We start from the raw sequence: 20,308 nt of genomic DNA, 5'->3' as shown, positions 1-20,308 counted from the left end.
CCAATCTTTCTGTGGTATTCATACCTTTAAATAGTTCATTCCATTCTATATCTTTTAAGGCGTCCTCAAACCTGCCAAAGCTCGCTTTTCTAAAGTTTAAAGACTTGGTCTCACCCCTATACATGTCCTTGCTAAGATTCAAATCAAATGCAATCATATTATGATCACTATTACCCAAAGTCTCCCTTATGGTTGTGAGAGAGAATGTCTACAATATTACTTATCAAAAGGGTTAGGATGTTGTTTTTTCTAGTTGGTTTCTCATTTAACTGAGATAAATAGTTATTATTAGTTGTCTGTAATAAGACTAGAGATGTGCGGACTCGGATTCCTCAGATCCGAGCCAGCACGGATGTCATCAATCCGGGCCCGGATACGAGCAGCGCTCGGCGCTTCCCGCCTGACTCGAATCCGGGCACACGGGCAAAACGTCATCACCCGGCGTCGGATTCTCGCGAGATCACGGAACCCTTAAATTCCGCAACCTCGTGCCGCCATCTTCACTCCAATCTCGGAGAAGGGTAGGGAAGGGTGTGCTGCTGCTGTGTGTGGTCTCTGCTGGGGCCCGTGCTGCTGTGTACTGTGTCTCTGCTCAGTCAAGACATCACCATTGCAAGGATGACTGGTGCTGTGTTCTGTCTCTCCTTTGTGCTGGGACCTGCCTCTGCTGAGTCTGCTCCTGTATATTCAGTCACAGTGTGATAGTCCACTGGTGCTGCTAGTGCCACTGCCTGTCCTGCACTGCCTAGTGTCTGCTGCAGTCTGCTCTCTGCTGTTGCCACTGGCTAGTGCCTACCAGTACCTGTTGCAGTATATAATTCCAGTGTGCTGTTGCCCCTGGCTACCAGTACCTATCACAGTATATAATTCCAGTGTGCTGTTGCCCCTGGCTACCAGTACCTATCACAGTATATAATTCCAGTTTGCTGTTGCCACTGGCAGTGGCTACCAGTATTTTATTTATTGCAGTATATAATTCTAGTCTGCTGTTGCCACTGGCTACCAGTATTTATCGCAGTATATAATTCCAGTCTGCTGTTGCCGCTGGCTACCAGTATTATTTATCACAGTATATAAAAATCCAGTCTGCTGTTTCCACTGGCTACCAGTATTTATCGCAGTATATAATTCCAGTCTGTTGCCACTGGCTACCAGTATTTATTGCAGTATATAATTCCAATCTGCTGTTTCCACTGGCTACCAGTACTATCAGTCCAGGGGTGCCCACATGTGTGCTGTATTTGTCCAGGGGTGCCCCCATGTGTCCTGTATCAGTCCTGGGGTGCCCGCATGTGTGCCGTATAATTCCAAGGGTGCCCCATGTGTCCCATATCAGACCAGGGGAGCTGCCCTTTTTTTTAATGAAAATAAAATTAAGGTGTTTTTTTTTTTTTTTTACTGCAAGGGCTGTTAAATGCGCTGTAGTCCAGGGGTGAGCCAAGAGTTCTGTATAATTCATGGGGTGTTGCTAAGTAAGGTGTGCTTCTCTTTTTTATAATTAAAAGAATACACATTTTTATTTTTACTGCAGGAATTTGTCTGCCGCATAATTCCATGCCTGCCGCCATGTGTGCCGTAACAGTCCAGGGGTGCCGCCATCTGTGCCGTATAATTCCATGTGTGCTGTATCAGGTCAGGGGTGCCACCATCTGTGCCGTATAATTCCTGGGGTAAGCCAAGTCTGCCGTATAATTCAAGTGTGCTGTATTAGTCCAGGGGTGATGCTAAGCGTGCCATATCAGTCCAGGGGTGATGCTAGGTGTGCCGTATCAGACTAGGGGGGATGCTAAGTGTGCCATATCAGTCCAGGGGTGATGCTAAATGTGCCGTATCAGTCCAGGGGTGATGCTACCTGTGCCATATCAGTCCAGGGGTGATGCTAGGTGTGCCGTATCAGACTAGGGGGGATGCTAAGTGTGCCATATCAGTCCAGGGGTGATGCTAAATGTGCCGTATCAGTCCAGGGGTGATGCTACCTGTGCCATATCAGTCCAGGGGTAATTCTAGGTGTGCAGTATCAGCCTAGAGGGGATGCTAAGTGTGCCATATCAGTCTAGTGTTTGTGCTGCACACTTGTGTGGCTTATCATAGTTATCCAGCTACCTCGGTGCAACCTTTTGCCCTAAAAACAATATTGTAAGGTGTGAGCTGTTCACAATAGACTGTAAATGAGTGGAAATTAATGTTATTGAGGTTAATATAGCGTAGGAGCAAAAAAACAACAAAATTCTGCGATTTTAGCAGTTTTTATGCTTTTTTAACAAAATAATCAGAACCCAAAACCCAAGAAATCCAAACACAAAACACTTAGGAGGTGTTTTGGCAAAACCCATTAGAACCCAAAACCTCAAGGTAATCAGAACCCAAAACCCGAAAAGTGGCCGGTGCACATCTCTAAATAAGACCCATTAAACATGAAGAAGTTCCTTTCCATTGTTAGTTGGAGCAAGGCAGGGCTGCCACTAGAAATATTGGGGCCTGGGACTGACCTACAGTCCTAGCCCCCAGTGGCACAGCGACATACCTCTGGCCACACACCCCCACGCACGTGCGTGCTTGCCTGCCCCTACCTGCCAGCACCCCGCCTCCCCCTACCACGTCCCCATTACTTACCATCATGTCTCGGCATGTCAGGTCCGGAGCGCACACTGCACACTGCAGCCTGCAGAGCGCCAAGCCCCGCTGTGTCCTAGGCTATCCAAAAACATGGAATGAAATGCTCATGGCCTGCCGCTCAAACCTGTACTGCAATAACAAGCAGTCCGGCTAGCTGAAGCGCTTATTATTGTGGTACAGCAGCAATTCCCAGGCCCCCCTGATTGCAGGCTATACCCTGGTCCCCTGAATAGTACAGGAGGTGTGGTGCTGCCATCGATGCCCGACTGCACCCATACAGCATTACTGGGAGTGTGGGAAGGGACGTTATCACGCAGTAGCCACATCCCTGCCATTGGTTGGTGCAGCCACTGCATGACCGAGTCTCCTCCCACACTCCCAGTAATGCTGTGCGGGGTGGGCATCGGCGGTGGTGTCACCACTAGCAACCGCAGATCCCTGCCTAATGGACCTAGAAACTGAGATGATTCGGCTGAAAATGACCCATTATGACAGTAGTGCTCAGTGTGTGCCGGGCTTAAGTCTGTGATATCTACTGCCCATTACAAGTGTTTACATGATGTAGGTACAACTATATAAGTATACACTGTGTGTATTCAAATTAAAGGTGAACAGCTGCCAGCTGGGCCTATATTATTTTATGTGTATGTATATATATATATATATATATATATATTTAATATTTGTGTGCGGCCCTTGAATATTTACTGGAAGTGTTAAGTGGTCCCCAGCCAAAATAATTGCCCACTCCTGGTCTAATACCTTGTGGATTTTTGGTACAGTATATAATATAGGTACCACTGGGTAGGGTTGAGACCCGGCTTCTTTAAGTTTTTGAGTGATGATCCCCATCATACAGTAGCTGCATCTTCCAATTTAAAGTCCAGTTCAGCTTTATAGATCAGAGTTGGATCTTAATGTAGCAACTCATATGTGGCTTGGTCAAGACAGTAGTAGGAGATTGATGCCTTGGACATGGTCGGTTATGTTTTGTATAACAATTGGCCCACCCTTATTGGCAGGGTGAATGACTATATCTTTGTGATTACCAAGATCTTTTAAGGGCCTGTTTTTTTAATTTAATTAAAGGTGCTGGCGATTGGTTATATTTTGTGACAGAGTTATCCATAAGTCTACAGAAGGTTTTTATTGAAGGGTATTTTGAAGGGGGGTCAAACTTAGAGTGGCTCCTCTTCTTCAAAAATTCATGCCAGGGTGGGTCTTGTATATGTGTTTCTGTATCTTGAAAAAAATTCACAGAGCACTGCACCAGCACGACTGTCACTGCATACCTAGCTTGTCCTCAACCTGTTGCTTCTCAAAACACTATTACAGCAGAAATGTCACACAAAGAAGGAAGTGCCCTCTTAAGGGCTGGAGTCTGGCAGCTATATATCTCCTATTTCTTATTTGATATTGATATTGGTACATTGCCCAATGTACAAATATCCGGAATTCAAAGCAGGTTCCACAGTGGCCACCACTCTAAGATGGCAGTATTGCATTGTAATGCAATGGGTACTTACCACAGGTCTGGCCAGGCAGTGCGGTAAGCATGGCCAGCACCGATCATGCATGTGCAGACCTCCCAGCAGTGGGTAGATTGCAGTGCAGGGATGGTCTGTAAGATCCCACACAGAACGCATTGAATATGCATTCTAGTAAATGGGCCTCTAAATCCATAAGAACATGGTTCAAAGGGAAAGAAAAGTCATCCACGGGTATGAATAAGTAACATAATCTGTCTTTGAAATATCAGAACATACTATACAACAAGGGATTAGCTACTATAAACATAGGTTGAACTAGATGGACGCAAGGCTTTATTCAGCCTCACCTACTATGTAACTATGGCCCTTATTCTGATCGGTGCGGCCGGATCCGATTATGCGGCCAGGACCGTGCGTGCGAAACCCCGCCTTCCATACGGATCGCCAACTCCGTCCGTACGCGGTAAGAAGCTGGCCGAACGGACCGCACGTGTATTTTTTACGGAATACGCCTCCTCCATCTAAGGGAACCTCCCCCATCATTCGATGGTCGCTGACCATCGAATGCAGGACCAAGTGCTCCACCAGCTCCAGCAACCTCAGACCACACGGACATTTCTCCGTGCAAAAACAGGGATCTGGGCGGGCAGCTGACATCCGGCGATGTCATATGTCCGCCCCCTACACGTGCGTCACGGCCACATTACCATACGTACGCCCAGCGTTTGCATGGGAACGCCCATGAAACGCGGGGCGTATGCATATGGTAATGAGCCCAAATAGCCCTTCACGCCCCTCTCCACCCACTGTTCGGAGTGTTCACATATCATGCGGGATTTGGCCGTACGCCCCGCTCGCACATGCGCAGAGACGCCTCTGCATATGCGCAGACACAAAACATCGGCGGGCCGAACGCACGCGGATATATCCGCACTGACCAGAATAAGGGCCTATGTGTCTTGTTGTGGTGCACCAGAAAGAATAAAACAAATACAATAAAATGTATCTTTTAATATATATTGTATTATATATTGTATTAAACTGTGAAATATCTTTAAAAAATCACATACATGAGACACACAAAGTGAGAAATGTGCATGTTAAAAAGACATGTGTGGCGTGACCATGTGTATGGTAATATTCCCCTTATAAAGTATTTGTGTTCAGCGTATAATAAGACATTTACCTACAGATGGAGCTAGCTTCCCTCTTGCTGGTGAATCGCCAGATTGTCTCCGCTGGCGATCCGCTCCATCTGACTATCTGACTGAGACGCGCGTCAGATAGTCAGTTTAGTCAGATAGTCGGTTTCCGGGCGGCGGGGCAATGGGAAGCCTGTCCGTCTTCGCTTCAGGGAGACAGACAGGGTTAGGAGGGACAGCGAGGAGGTGGTGGGGACCCTGGGTGACCGCCGACAAGCCGGCGGGGACCCGGGGGAAGTGCCTTCGAAAGGGGACGCGCGTGCATCTCATGCGTGCGCGTCCCCTTTCGTAGATCAGATGGCGGCGGCTGGCGGGGGATGGCGGATGGCGAATCTTCCGCCATCCCCTGCAAGAGCGACGCCCGCTCCATCTGTATGTCATATGTAATTAATGAAGCCTCTGTTTTCCTGTATTAATGTTACCAGGGCCGGTGCTAGGGTGTCCGGTGCCCTCCTGCAAACCATAAATGTTGCACCCTTTCACATTGCCATTGCAGCAAGCTGCAGCTCGTTTGTGGGAGCGTATGCACTGTCCACCGTCCCCGCTGCCTATGGCCTGTTGCGGGGGCATCACTTCAGCATTTCATGCAAGCCTTCGTCACCACCCACCCTCCCCGCAGCTGATGGCCTGTTGTGGGGGCTTCGCTTCTTAAAGGTATATGAACCTCAGATGGTATGGACCTCCCTTGTGACATTATTAGGTCACCATTGGAAAGATTATGTTTGCATCCATAATCTATGAGAGACAATAATACCTGAAGAGGTATGTAAACATATATTAAATAATCCACCCTTCTTATATCTTATAAAGTAGCTCTGTAGGGTACTTATGTATTATCTGGGCTCCCATGTTAAATGCACCCCATTTTTTCATACCCCTACTATCCAACTACGCATGGAGTCGATTTTATATAGTGTGGCGAGCGCAGCGAGCCACCGTGCCCGAAGCGTGGCGAGCGCAGTGAGCCCCGCGAGGGGACGCGGTCTCATAAGAAAAACGGGAGCCCAGATATTACATCAGTACCCTCTGTAGCTTCCTTTATGGAATGTATTCCCTTCTCAATAGTGTTTTTTCTGTTCCCTCCAACTACTTGCTCTGTTCAACCCTATTTTAAAAAGGTTATTAAATATATGTATCTATTATTTTAATAGATGCATTTTAAATAGATACATCTAATTTACGACTCTCGATTAGATTGCATCATATGTGATGGTATTATGTATATTCAATACCTATGTATATATTATGTATATTCAATACCTATGTATGTAATGTCATTGTGTGGTGTTTATATGATTTTATGTCATATTTTATAGATAAAAAAAATCTCTGATGATGTTCCTAACCGGAATGAAACGCGTTGGGTATTGATCAAAATATTTGAAAATAAACAGAAAACTGTTCCAGAAAACAAGAAGCTACAAGCGTATCATTATTCATATCTTGATAGATATATCTTTTATGGACATTACATACTGTACATAGGGTGATGAAAGACACTTTTGTGGGTGTATATATATATATATATATATATATATATATGTAATTTTGTGTACATTTCTACATAAACTTTCACTGTGGTCAAGGGTTCCGATAATATTTGCCATAATTCCACCTCTACAAATATAGTGGTATGGTCTAAGATTTTAATGCATAGCCAATAAAAATTTAAGAATAATTTTATAACAAATTATCATACATAAGAAGTGCCCAACAAAACTTTTTTCTTATTTTGTTTATATGTTTACATTTATGGCTCTGGGGAGCACCACCAACTCAATTTATTAGCTTCATAATGTCCAAACAATTATCTGTATATGTTGGTTTCATATCTATAATATAAATAAGAAGTCTGTGAGAGGTATATTCCCCTTTCCCTTTCATAAAAACACATGATACATGAGACTAAATAATAATTGGAAAGAATATCTTCCTTATATTTTATGGACCTTCACTACAAACAATAGCAGGCAATATGCATAGTTGCTGATAATAGAAATATAGAGAAACTTTATCCTGACAATATTTATCTATAAGTGGGCATCTTGTGAACACTTTTATTGCCCCTCCCCCTTTTTTTCTTCCCTTTCATTAATTACTAATTTGGTTTCATACTATATCTAATACAATTATATATATTTTTATTCAAACCTCAATGGGAATTAATTAATACTACTGCAATGAATATTTCTTGAATAAGTTTGTATTTAAGTTGCCACCCACCTCACAATGATAGAGTGAGAGTAAATGATAACAGAGGAATGATGATTGGACACAGTCAAAAATACACGTCTTATTAAACCAGATCAGGATACCAGCATGGGTTGCCCTGAAGAAGCAGGATCTGCCCAGGGTGCGCCAGCATCTTCAGCTGTGTGGGTGTCTTCCATGTCTCTCACCCCTGACTGATTGAATATATGTTCCGCACTCTGATTCTTTAGTCCTTATAAGGGCTCTAACATACTAACATAATACTGAATGCCATTACTTTGTTTCATAAGTGAACAGACAGTTGTGTGAACACACCACATCTGTGAGGTGATACACTCATCCAGGAACACTGTTGCTCTTGGCTCATTCAGCAGACATTGCACTGCAGTTGATATCATGCTCTTGAGCCACTCTCTCATTCCAGATTGGAGCAGAGCCTTTTATGCCCCTTTCAGACCGCACTTTGGAAACGGTATAGTGCCGTTTTTTTTACCGTTTTAAATAGGTAATCTGTGCGGTCTGAAAGGTGCAGATCCAATTAACCGGTTTGAAAATACCGTTTTTTCAAACCGGTTAAAATGCAGGGTCCTACCCGTTTGAGGACCGATGCGCTTATAAAAAAAAGTGACTTTCGGAAAATGTCTGCCCCATAGGAAAATCCATTTTAAAAAACTGTCTTTCGTGTGGGGGCAGCCATTTTCCGAAAGTCACTTTTCTTATAAGCAGCAGGAGGCCGATTTTTTTACACTGGCAGACCCGTTTTTGGAAACTTTCCAAATACAGGGTCAAAGCCAGTGCAGCCTTCAGCGCCGCCTCCCTCCCCCCTCCCCTCCGTGCACTGGCTTTGACCCTGTATTTGGAAAGTTTCCAAAAACGGGTCTGCCAGTGTAAAAAAATCGGCACTTAAACGGTAATATACTGTTTAAGAGGTGCGGTGTGAAAGAGGTTTTACCTGGCAGACCCATTTTTGGAAACGTTTTCAAATACAGGGTCAAAGCCAGTTATGCGGTCTGAAAGCAGCATAAGCCGTTACTGCAACCTCTCACTGTGGGTCTCTGCAAACATTATAATTCTGTCATGCTTCCATAATCCATGATCACATGCAACACAGTGACATTATAGGAGATTATAAGAATTGCTATTTACTCCCACTGTGCTTACAAGCAATAGTTCTGATCCTGTATAATGTCCTCTGCATAATAGGATACTAGCACATTTATGTATATAAACACAGTTATACACTTATATAAGTTTATGGTTTCATATCATTTTGTTGCCTTGGATAAAACTTGTTGCTAATATTTTTCCATCCTATGGACAGTCTGTTTGAAGACAATTCTTTTTTTTTTTAAGTAAAAAGTGTCCCATGATTTGAACCCTGTGCACTACTACCTATACTTTGGTGTATAAAACAGGAGAAATGAGGATCACACTTTTTACACATATATAAAAATCCATATCCAATTACCAGACAGGTATGTTATAGTATGTTATAGTACCTTGATGGCTAACCTTGACACTCCACATGTTGTTGAACTACACATCCCAGCATGCTCTGCATCAGATTTAGCATGGCCAAATAGCAAAACTGAAGCAGAGCATGCTGGAATGTGAAGCTCAACAACAGCTGGACTGTCAAGGTTAGCCATCAAGGTTATAGTATATATAATTTCATATTTTGCAGTCTATTTTTCACTTCATTTGTTGTAACAAAGATTCCATCATGTGTCATTTTAATGTATAACTTTAAAAAAAAAAATCTTAAACTGCATTTATTCAAAATTATTTTTTCTGTGCTGTAAGAGCGCCCCCAAAAAAGAGTTCTCTTTCCCTCTTCTTCACTCTTGGTCATAACAAATACTATTGGCTAACTCAGGGATGAACCTCTGACAGTCAATATAATAGGAACAATATCAAATTATATTCTGAAATGTGCACTATGATAAATATACCTTGAAATACGGTTTATGTCAGTTGTCACAGACTAAAACAATTACCTTAACTCTATCTTTAAGAGTGGTACTATACCACTGACCAGTGCGATGACGCTGTCAAAAATCCCCAGTACCTCATTTTTTATTGATTATTTATATAATTATAAAAGGTGAAGCAGACTGTTCCTTACTAGTGACAGTACGGTTTAGTATTACCCCCTGGACATATTAGTAAAACACAAAGAAAGTTGCATCCTATTATTTACTATTAGTGGCTAATAAACACGCCATACTCATGCAGGACTGTGATGAGCCCAGGATTATTTTTGCACACTTAAGCTGGGCATACATCAAGGCAATTTGGTCCGATTTCGACCAATCAGCCCGTTAAATCGGACCAAATCGCCTCTCCCTGACATGTAGTCTGGTCCGATGCGCGGCCCCGTGAGCATCGGACCCGACTAGGTGGTCGGACCGGATGGCCGTCCGACCACCCGTTCTGGGACGGGCGCTAAGCAGAGACCAAGGGCGTAACTACCATAGGTGCAGGGGGTGCAGCTGCTATGGGGCCCAGTGCTGAAAAGGACCCACTTTGCCTGTCAAAGTATCATGTGCTGTATACATTTTTCAGCATTAGGTGATAAATAGGGGCCCTTGAAAACTTTTGCTATGGGGCCCACATGTATCTAGTTACGCCACTGGCAGGGACGCATGCGATCCATCACAACGGATCACATGTGTCCCTGCCGCCGGAAGGTCCCGGCGGCTTGCAGTCCATCGGGTGTCCGTACACTGCTGCGAGACGTCGCAGGCAGTGTATGGGCACCTTTAGGATGTTCTGTAGAGTATGCTATCCTTAATGACTGCATTTAATCCATTCAGAAGTCATATATTGGCATTAACAGGATAAGCAAAGAAGCATTACATCCATAGATGTATACTTTTTTCTGTTGCAATATTATCATCTCCCTGCAAAATTGGATACTTTTTGTTACAGAAGCTCTCTGTCACATACACTCTATTTATCGAAGTTAAGAACGATAAATTGAAGCTAATCCCAACAGGGGAACCTGAGAAATCTGTTTTAATGATACAAGAGTAACATTGATACAGGAAAACAGAAGCTTCATTAATTACATATGACATAGGCAATTGTCATGATACGCTGAACACAAATACTTTATAATGGAAATATTACCATACATGTGATCACACACATGTGAGGTTTTAACATTCCCAATTCTCATTTAGTTTGTCTCATGTACAGTATGTGTTTTTTTAAGATATTTCACAGTTTTATACAATATATATTAAAAGTTACATTTTATGTTTTCCTTCAGGTGCACCACACCAAGACAAATTATTTTCATTCTCTTTGAGCCATTCGATAAAATTTTTGTCTGTGGTAGCACACCCTAGAAAATGCAAAGTGGATTTTATCCAACAAGACTATTTGAACAGGGGGCCGCATCGTTTAATAAGATCATTAGAAGTTACAGTCTTGTTCGATTGACTACCCACACAGAAAACCTCCTTAAGGACATGTATTGTGCAAAATGGATTGGGCCCTTTCTCACTACTTCAATATCCCTAGGAACCTTTATATGTTTTTTGCTGAAATCCACAAGCTCTTTAGTAAGCCTTTTACTGCTGGGGTTTTAAACTCATAGGACAGAAACCTAGGACAAATATATCTGCTTTCGAAAAAAGATTCAAGTGCCTTTTTTTTCTTCTATATTTAAAGTGATTTTGTTAATAGTGGCTTTGTTAATTGCTCTAATTCTTCTATCTGCAGGACAAAGTGGACTAGGCAAATCAACACTTGTTAATACACTCTTTAAATTACAAGTGAGCCGAAAATCAGCAGGGTGGAGCCGGGATGACAAAATACCTCAAACTTTAGATATAAAAGCTATCAGCCATGGTGAGTCATGTTATATTTTAATTATTTATTTTAAATATTGTATTATCGAACCTCACAAACAATCACAATACAGTGAATAAAGTAGTATAAACTGTAAGATCTGAACATTGGTTGTACATCAAAAGTAAGAACTATCACAGTTCTATAGTAATAAAGATCTTGAGGAGGAGATACACTGACCCTCCTACTCTGTGCTGGACCATGGGGCACCGATTCCATTGGTGGGGTTGTGGAGGCTGCAGATTGCAGTAGTTGGTGGTGTAGCGGTGCTGGGGATTCCCCTTCACTAGCAGACCATTGGTGGTACAGCCTGTTTGCACTGAGCTCTGGCCGTTGCTTGCCCAGCTGCACTTCCGGGTTCTTGAGGACAGTTGTTTCCTCTCACGAAACCTTGTTCCTCCAGCCCTGTGACTTCACTCATGCCGGGTGCTGCGGCTGTTTCTTGTGGGAGCACGGGGTTCCTGGTGTATAGTCTCTTGTAATGTGTGTTGCGGGTTTCGAAACAATTGCCTTTGTCAAGGATCACTGATCCCAAAGTCTGATATAGGAAATGGTTGGCTGTCATTGGTTATTCAACCTGGTGGGCGTGGTAATGGGAGTGTCAGTTCGGAGTCCTTTATCTTGCTTTGATCTGCTGTGTTAATAACATTAAATAAATTATTGGGCTGTAGTGGTTACGTATATGTACTACAGGTTCCCATATCCCATATCCGTATATCTGTTATCCGAATTATTCCAAAAAACATGTTTCGAAAAAATAGTTCGAAAAAAAAATTCCCCAACCGACCACTTTTTTATACTTACGCAGTCCCCCGGCGTCCACGGCAGGCCTTCAGCTTCATCTCCGGAGTCTCCAGTGGTCCCAGGAGTGCATTGCGCGAGTTCCCAGGCGCGCCGGTGACGTCGCCGGTGCGCCTGGGAACTCGCGCAATGCACTCCTGGGACCACTGGAGATGGGACACCCCCTGGTCTGGACACTACACGCTCCGGACTGCAGATTTTGAAATATGGTCCGGCGGTCCAGGGTCTAGTCCGGGTCCGGTTTTTACATAGTCCCTATTGGGGGATGGTTGTTTTAAATATTATAATGTCATGTTAGATGCAAAAGGGAACTGGGAGGGGAAAGGAAGATATGGAAGATGAGGTGATGGTTTGTCCATGTGATTAACCATGTGAACCAGGAGGAGAGAAAAGGGGGGAGGACTAGGATGAATAAATGTAAATACAGGTAAAGATTGTTCTGTTTTCCATTATGTGATTTATTGGATTTATGTGATGCTGCTAATATTGAAGTCTATATTGTGTCCCTTTGGTTGCATAGTCTGTAATGTGTAAATCCATTAAAATTTTCTTTTTAGGCTTCTTCAGGGTGCTCGTGTGTGTGATAGGAGGCATGTGAGCCGCCAATTTAGCATCTCAGCGCTGATGCCTGATAGATTCATTGCTGTGCTGTTGGTTACATGCATGTGGCTGAAGACCCGGTGATTAGATCCTAATAACAGCAGCGTGAACTGGGTACAGTTGTCCACTAATTAGAGCTGCAGCTATTGTTGTCCCTAATGTTTATTCATAGAGTTGCTGCGAATCAGAGTTTGCCAGGTTGGCAGTTCTCTCTGTGCCTTTTGTTGTAATTGGGATTGTCATGGGGATTGTCATGGGGATTAGTATAAGGTTTTGTAATTATTACAATTTGTAGCTAGGGGGGGAAAGGGGGGAGAAAAAGACTAAAATGTGGACCAACGGTAGGACGGGAGTATGATTCTATTTTTAGCATACTGACATTCTTAAAAACCTCTTTAGCCGTACATCCCTCTACGGGGGAGATGGATTCTTATTACCCCATGGTTACAATTGTATGTGAGCAAGTGAATCAGACGAGAGGAGATATGGACAGAAAGTTCTGTCGTTCGTCAAAGCAATTGCCTGTTGCGTCAATATAAATGGGGGATTATTAATAACCAGGAGTAGTCGTAATTGGTTACTTTGTTGTGTAATTAGTAGTATGGGGGCTGGGAATATCTATGTAAGGCCATTCTAAGCCTGTATAATAGTATCCTCTTGTTCAGAATAAGATAACAAGTATTCACTGGCACAATCTCTGCAAGGGAATTGAAACTAACTATATACATTGTATGATCAGGTTTGAAGTGTGAAACTCGCTTGTTACAAAGTAGCACATAACCTAGGTCTAACCTCAAGAACACCAGGAGGTTGATAATTTACCATTAAGCATTCAGACTTTCAAACAAGCCACAGATTGTAAGACTTAGCATTAGGAAGCTACTAACCTGACACACAATTGTATACGTTTGGACCTAAATACCAAATTCGGTCCAAATTTGTCTTCTGATGCTTTTAACAGATTGTAAGACCTAGCATTAGGAAGCTACCTACCTGACACATAATTGTATACGTTTTGGACCGAAAGTATACGTAAAGACCGAAATTGGGTCTGTTACCGGAGTAGTTAGGCATGTCGTTGAAATTGTTTTAAGATTTTTTATATGGGAATAGCAATGTCTGTATGTATACTTTAATTCTGTTCTAGCTATTATACATGTACTGTGGAAATGATTATTTTTCTTTTAATTTTATGTCTGTATTTATACCCATACTCGGACATTGGGTATTTTTAGCTATATGTAAATATTGTGTGCTCTTTTTTGTCAATATACCTTTTTTGTCAATATATGTTTTTCTGTAAAAGACTGCTCACGTATATCCAGTCACGGATGTTATATAAGAACAGGTGTCACTAACACTTTAAGTCCCGTTTATGTCCTAGTCCTGAGTTGACAGTTGTACATAATCTAGTACATATGACTAATTCGCGGGTTGTGCCGGCAATAAGGCGACACGGCCCCTTGTTTTTACGGGTCCCTCATTGGCTACTTGCAGTCGAATATTGCATATCGGCTGAGCCAGTTGAAAATTTGTTTGTCGTCATAAAGGGGTTTACCCCTATCCCGGCCTGTGTTGATTGACAGGTCCGGTGTCCTATTGTATTCTTAGATTGCCTCCTAGCTGAGCTGGCTGAGGATCTGTTGGTTATCATCAAGGGGGTGTTCCCCATCCCGGCACGCTGTTGATTGACGTGTTCGGCGGTACATATGCTGGGTATGCACACGTAGTAGCCACGCCCTCTGACGAAGTCTTACGACGAAACACGTCAGGGCGTGGCCTACGACGTGCCTCCAGCTGATCCTCTCACTGCCTCCTGTCTCCGGCTGTCTGTGACGTCCCTGATCGCGGCAGAGCGAACCAGCCCTGTAGTTATCCGAAGGACGTTTCTGGATATCCGGCCCTGGATCAGCGTGAGCAGTTTTGCCTTATGGTTTTATATCATACCGTGTGGTACCCAGTCCACAGAGCTATATTTTATGGTACGAGTCCATGACTCTTTTTACCGTGGAGTGGTTCATTTACTCCCAATAAATTTGTTATACATTACTGCACCATGAAGCGCCTTTTTCTACATTTCTTCTAGATACTGCTACCTCTGTGGATTCCAGAGGATTTCCCTTCCCATTCTCCCTAGAAAAAGTGCTGCATTGCCGATTGTGGTAGTTTGGTGCCAAGGATACCCTGAACAGGGTTTTTAGACAACTGGTGTTTAAGGACTGTTCTAAACGCATGGTCCTATATATCCTTTCCAAAAAACTGTCTGCTGAATCCAATAGGACTATTTGCTGCTGGTACAGTCCGCACATTTTTAAGTGCTATATTCTGTTTTTCTAGAAAAATGTTTAGAAACAGTGAGCTGAGTGTGAAACGCTCTTTGGAATGTTCTAGAATTTTTGATGATAACACCATTGCTGCTGGTACTAATGTGGATGCAGGAGTGAATGGTGGTGGCCTAATTGATTTAGAACGTCTACTTATTAAGGAGGCTAAAACCTGGTGGGACATTAAGAGTTTGGATAGTTATGTCACCTGTGGGAGAATCCCTAGGGGCCTCCGGCTTATGAAAACTCCCACCCTTGGTAAAAGTTGTGCACAATTTGAAAGTGATTGGAACCGTATACTTGATTATTGCTCTTTAGCATTAATGCGGCTACTCATTGATGAGAAAAGAAAAACGTTTAAAGATGTTGAGCTTGAACTAGCGGCTTTGATCCCTATGCTTGAGGTTAATTTTAGCAATGATGTCCTAACCACTGCTAAGGTGGAAATTGATAAAAAAGTGTCATTGGTTGAAACAAAAATTATTGCCAATAAGCAAAAGAAGTTTGCTCGTGACAGACTTTATTATGAGTCTAATAAAATTAGATCATGGCAAGAGCCTAAACCTAAACGTCTGCCCCCTAGGTTTGACTCACAACAAACAGAGGCACAGAAGCCATCTGTAGAGAACTATGGCCTTCAGCTTCCTCGTACATACAATCAGCGCAATGCTGAGTTTAATTCCCCGAGAGGCTCCAGGTGGGCTAATTACACTAATGGCTCTAACAATTATGATTCTCCTAGGCAGAATTGGCGTGGTGATCAAAGCCGCAATGGTGGGAAATGGCAAAAAGTTCCATATAAAAATACCAGGAGAAATAATAACCCCAGAGAGTACAGGACACAACCAGTCTTCCCCCCTAAACAACATAGAGGATGGGAGGACACGAACAGGTTTGATGCTTTAAGGCCCGCTAATATGAACGTGCGTTTTTTAGACGAGTGCCAGGGCAATACGTTACCAGTGTCATCCCCAAACAGGACCCCTCTCAGGCTAAAAAGAAGGCTAGAGGAAGTAGGGGAAAAGGAGGCTCCCACAAGGGAGTCAAAACAACGGTTTGTCCAGTGATTAACCCTGTAATATCATCTACCCTCTCTGATACCCCATTGGACTCAAATGTCCAACATCATGGTGTGTTTAATTTCTCAAATAGAAGTATGACTGAGGGTGAAATAAAGGTCTTACAAAAAGGCCTCTCATTTGCACCTGCCCATGGCCCGAATAAGGTCGACTTACAGGTAGACCTCAATTTATTTGCACGCCGTCTCACTCTTAAACGGCATTTTCTTAAAAAACCTCCTGCTAATGGTACAGTGGATAGAGAGGATGATCCCCTTAATTCCAAACTGAAACTCAAATCCACTTATTATCCTCTTGAGTCCAGGGGCCCATATATTGATCTCTTCACTGAACTAGTGAAGAAGGATTTCAATAAATTAAATCCGAAAAGTACCAATAAGTCCAACTTGAGCTTTAAGGAAACAGCAGCCCTTAAGACCCTTATGTCAGATACCTCTATTGTCATCAAAGGGGCTGACAAGGGTGGTGGTGTAGTCATCGTTAACAGGGTTGACTATGAGAAAGAGGCATACAAATTACTTTTGGACACTAAATCATACTTGAAATTGCCAGGGGACCCCACAAAGGAATATGTTGTGGAATTAGAGGGTATTCTGAAGGAAGGTTTATCGAATAAAATCCTCACTTTGGATGAATATAGGTATTTGCTGAACACCTCCCCCAATTTAGCAACTTTCTACCACCTGCCGAAAATCCACAAGGGGGTGGTACCCCCCCCCCCCCCCCCCCCGGGTCGCCCCATTGTAGCCGGGGTTGGGTCACTCACCTCTAGGATTTCGGAGTATGTTGATCACTATATCAAAAAATATGTTCCAAGTATACAAACATATATCAGGGATTCATCACATCTGTTGCAGATTTTGGATGTTATTGAATGGAAGACTGGTTATCATTTTGCCTTCATCGATGTACAAGCTTTGTACACAAGTATCCCTCACGATGGGGGTATACTTGCTGTTAATAGTCGTCTTGCCAATGACGTGTCAATATCTCCAGATAGAAGAGATTTCATATGCATGTGTTTAAAGTTTGTTCTTAAGTTCAATTACTTTGAGTTCCTTGATGAATGGTTTCTCCAGGTATGTGGCACGGCGATGGGCACGATTTGTGCCCCAAGCCTAGCCAACATATACATGGAGAAATGGGAGACAGAAATGGTGACCAGTGCCCCTTGTGCCAATTTAAAACTGTTTAAGAGGTACATTGACGACATCGTCATCATCTGGGATGGTGACGAGTCGTCTTTTTCTGCTTTTGTCAACACCCTGAATGTCAACACATTTAATTTGAGGTTTACCTCAGTGTTTCATCCAACCAAGATTGAATTCCTGGATCTAAAACTTGATGTTAGTAGTTTTACCAGGAAAGTAGTTTTCCTGGGAGATGAAGTCCAACCCTCACCTATAGCACTTTACTTATGTAAGCCATTTTCATTTTTTATTCACTTTGCACTTTAAATAAAACTCCCACTTTTTATCCTAATTGGAGTTTTCTTTCATATGTAACCGCACGGCACCTGTGTTTGGATTACACACCCTGGGTACTCATGGAGAGACACCTACAGTGTCTAAAATTTGCAGTCCGGGTAGCAGCCTGGTTAACCCACGGGATCAACAATTCAAAGAACTATTTTGATGAGCACTAAATTCATTTATACACGGTACGCACATTACTATACTTTGAAAGTGTGACCCTTACCTATTACACTAGAGAGCGCTGTTTCTCATCTATTTTCCTAGTACACATTTCGAAACGACACAACAACGTTTCAAAAGGAGAACATAGCAGCCGCCTGCCATACAGGATTGGTGTGTTTTTTTGGGAAAAGACTATACCCTGGGACATAACAAGAACTGGATCAGACCCAATAAGGGCGAAGCGCTGAACAGTACCCATTTTTGTAATATATATATATATATATATATATATATATATATACTGTACATACATACATACATACAAAACAGTGACGCTGGCAAGCATTGTCAGTGCACTAGCAGCTGATAGCTCCCCGGCAGATTGGTGTCAGTCAGGCTCTGATCAATGCGGATCACGCTGGGGCTGCCTGGCTTGCCTTCTAGTGACTTCACATGTACCAAATAAGCCCTGCCCCTCTGCACTTACCCCTCTAACGTTACCGGTTACCTGCAAAAATCGTGAGGAACACCAAGGTTTTCGGGGCAGCGGGAGGGTCCGGTAAAAAAGGTCCTCCTATCAGCAGTAGTGTAAGAAGCAGCAGCAGCAAAACTCCCATACATTGCTCTGAGCATATGCAGCAGCAATTCCCCACAGTGTAGTCTCCTGATTCCTAGCCTGCGGTGAGTCAGCATCCCAGAGCTACATTCCCTGGTGTGCATGCATGTGTCAATGTATAAATCTGATCAAGTGTTGTAGCCATGATCTGTGATTCTAGTATACAGCAGACTAAAGGTGCCCACAGACGCATCAATTATCGAATGCGTTTTGTACTTTTTAAGCACAAATTGCATCTTATGTACAATTATTGGATGGTGTTTATGGGCTTGTGCGATGCGATGCGATGCGATGCGCGTTCCCGGGAGCCCGATATTGTATGTCTAAAAAAGTACGTGCTGCATGTACTTTTTAGACTACATCTGAAATTTAACATTACAAACATGGGTTCATACAATCACATCGCATGCATCCAAGTGCACATTGCATCGCAAGCTGGAAGAAAAATTGTATAGAACCATTGTACAGACAAAAACGCATAGCACAGTACAATTGTAGCGTCTGTGGGCACCTTTAGAGTAGGTTGTGAATACAACAAAAAGGGCTGAAAACCCTCCCAGCACATTGTAACATGAAGCCCACTGAGAAACAAGCACTAAAACTTAACGTGCCCATACACGGTGCAATGAGATGCACACTCCCGAGAGCATCCCATCGCACATCACATAAAGTATGTGCTGACCATGCTTTTTAGTATTAGATTGCATCGTATCTAGTACAAAAAGCATGGTGCTGTAGCACATTGTATGCTTTTTGTACTGGAAGCTATGCAATCTAGTACTAAAAGCACAGAGTTCACTGCACAATGTATGGGCACCTTTACACCTGATAGGTTTGTCTTAAATAAGCATATTTAAAAGAAGCTTATAAATTGATAGGAAATACTGTAACCTATGAAAAATTGGATTGGGACACCGCAGAATTGCATCATGAAGAATTATCTTCCTTTGAATAAAGCTAGAAGTGTTTGTGTTTTCTGTTAACAATAATTAGATTTATTGTATGTTAAAAAAAATTGCATTGCAAAATTTCACAAAGTTAGAAACTGACCAATTAATATACCAATTATATCGGGAATAGATTATTTAACATCTCATATACCTCATCATTATACAGATTTAAAACATCAGCTTTATGTAACATCCATGAGATCCTAGGTAAATTGATACATGATGAACATTAAGTTTCATATCTTGGTTTTACACCACTGCATCTACATGGTAAACACAGCATACTTATCAGCACTCTCGGAAGATGCAGTCTGAAACAAGAGATGTGTCTTTGTATTTTCCACATTTTAGATCTGAGTACATAGTGAGGGTACATTGATACTGAAATCCAAGTAATGAATATATCAAGGATTCATTGTGAATGAAATTGTGTTGTGCATTTGGCAGTCACTGCCATTTATGATCTGTTATAAAAATCAACCATCAAGTATCAACCAAGTTTTTTATTGAAAAATTTAAGAGAACCATATACATTTATTAAATTGTGTAGTTTCACAAAGGCAGTTACGTAGTTAGTGTAGCGTCCCTGTCAGAATCAGCGTAGTGTTCCCGCGGCCAGTATAGTCAGCGTCCCTGTCAGAATCAGCTTAGTGTTCCCGCGGCAGTAGTGTAAGAAACAGCAGCAAAACTCCCATACATTGCTCTGAGCATATGCAGCAGCAATTCCCCACAGTGTAGTCTCCTGATTCCTAGCCTGCGGTGAGTCAGCATCCCAGAGCCAGTATAGTCAGCGTCCCTGTCAGAATCAGCGAAGTGTTCCCGCGGCTCACTTAAGTAGTTAGCGTAGTCAGTCAGGCGTCCCTGTCAGTATCTGTTCCTGCCTGTTCGTGGCTAGCCGGAGCTTACATAGTTAGTGTAGTTAGT

The 20,308-nt window shown here is 42.7% G+C and overlaps 1 protein-coding gene across 3 annotated transcripts in view; it reads left to right on the top strand.

Annotated features, from left to right (window-relative positions):
* SEPTIN3 (septin 3) overlaps positions 1-20,308 on the top strand; it is a 169,653-nt gene that overhangs the window by 61,473 nt on the left and 87,872 nt on the right. For all 3 annotated transcript variants that reach the window (XM_083156655.1, XM_083156654.1, XM_083156656.1), the window contains one exon: positions 11,249-11,377. In XM_083156655.1, coding sequence (XP_083012781.1) covers positions 11,249-11,377 — 129 coding nt within the window. The remainder of the gene's footprint in view (positions 1-11,248; positions 11,378-20,308) is intronic.

The sequence above is a fragment of the Crinia signifera genome, chromosome 8 (genome assembly GCF_055691185.1).
Source record: "Crinia signifera chromosome 8, ASM5569118v1, whole genome shotgun sequence".
Classification (NCBI taxonomy): Eukaryota; Metazoa; Chordata; class Amphibia; order Anura; family Myobatrachidae; genus Crinia; species Crinia signifera.
The sequence above is the reverse complement of the archived record's forward strand: the minus strand, read 5'-3'. Positions and strand labels throughout refer to the sequence as shown.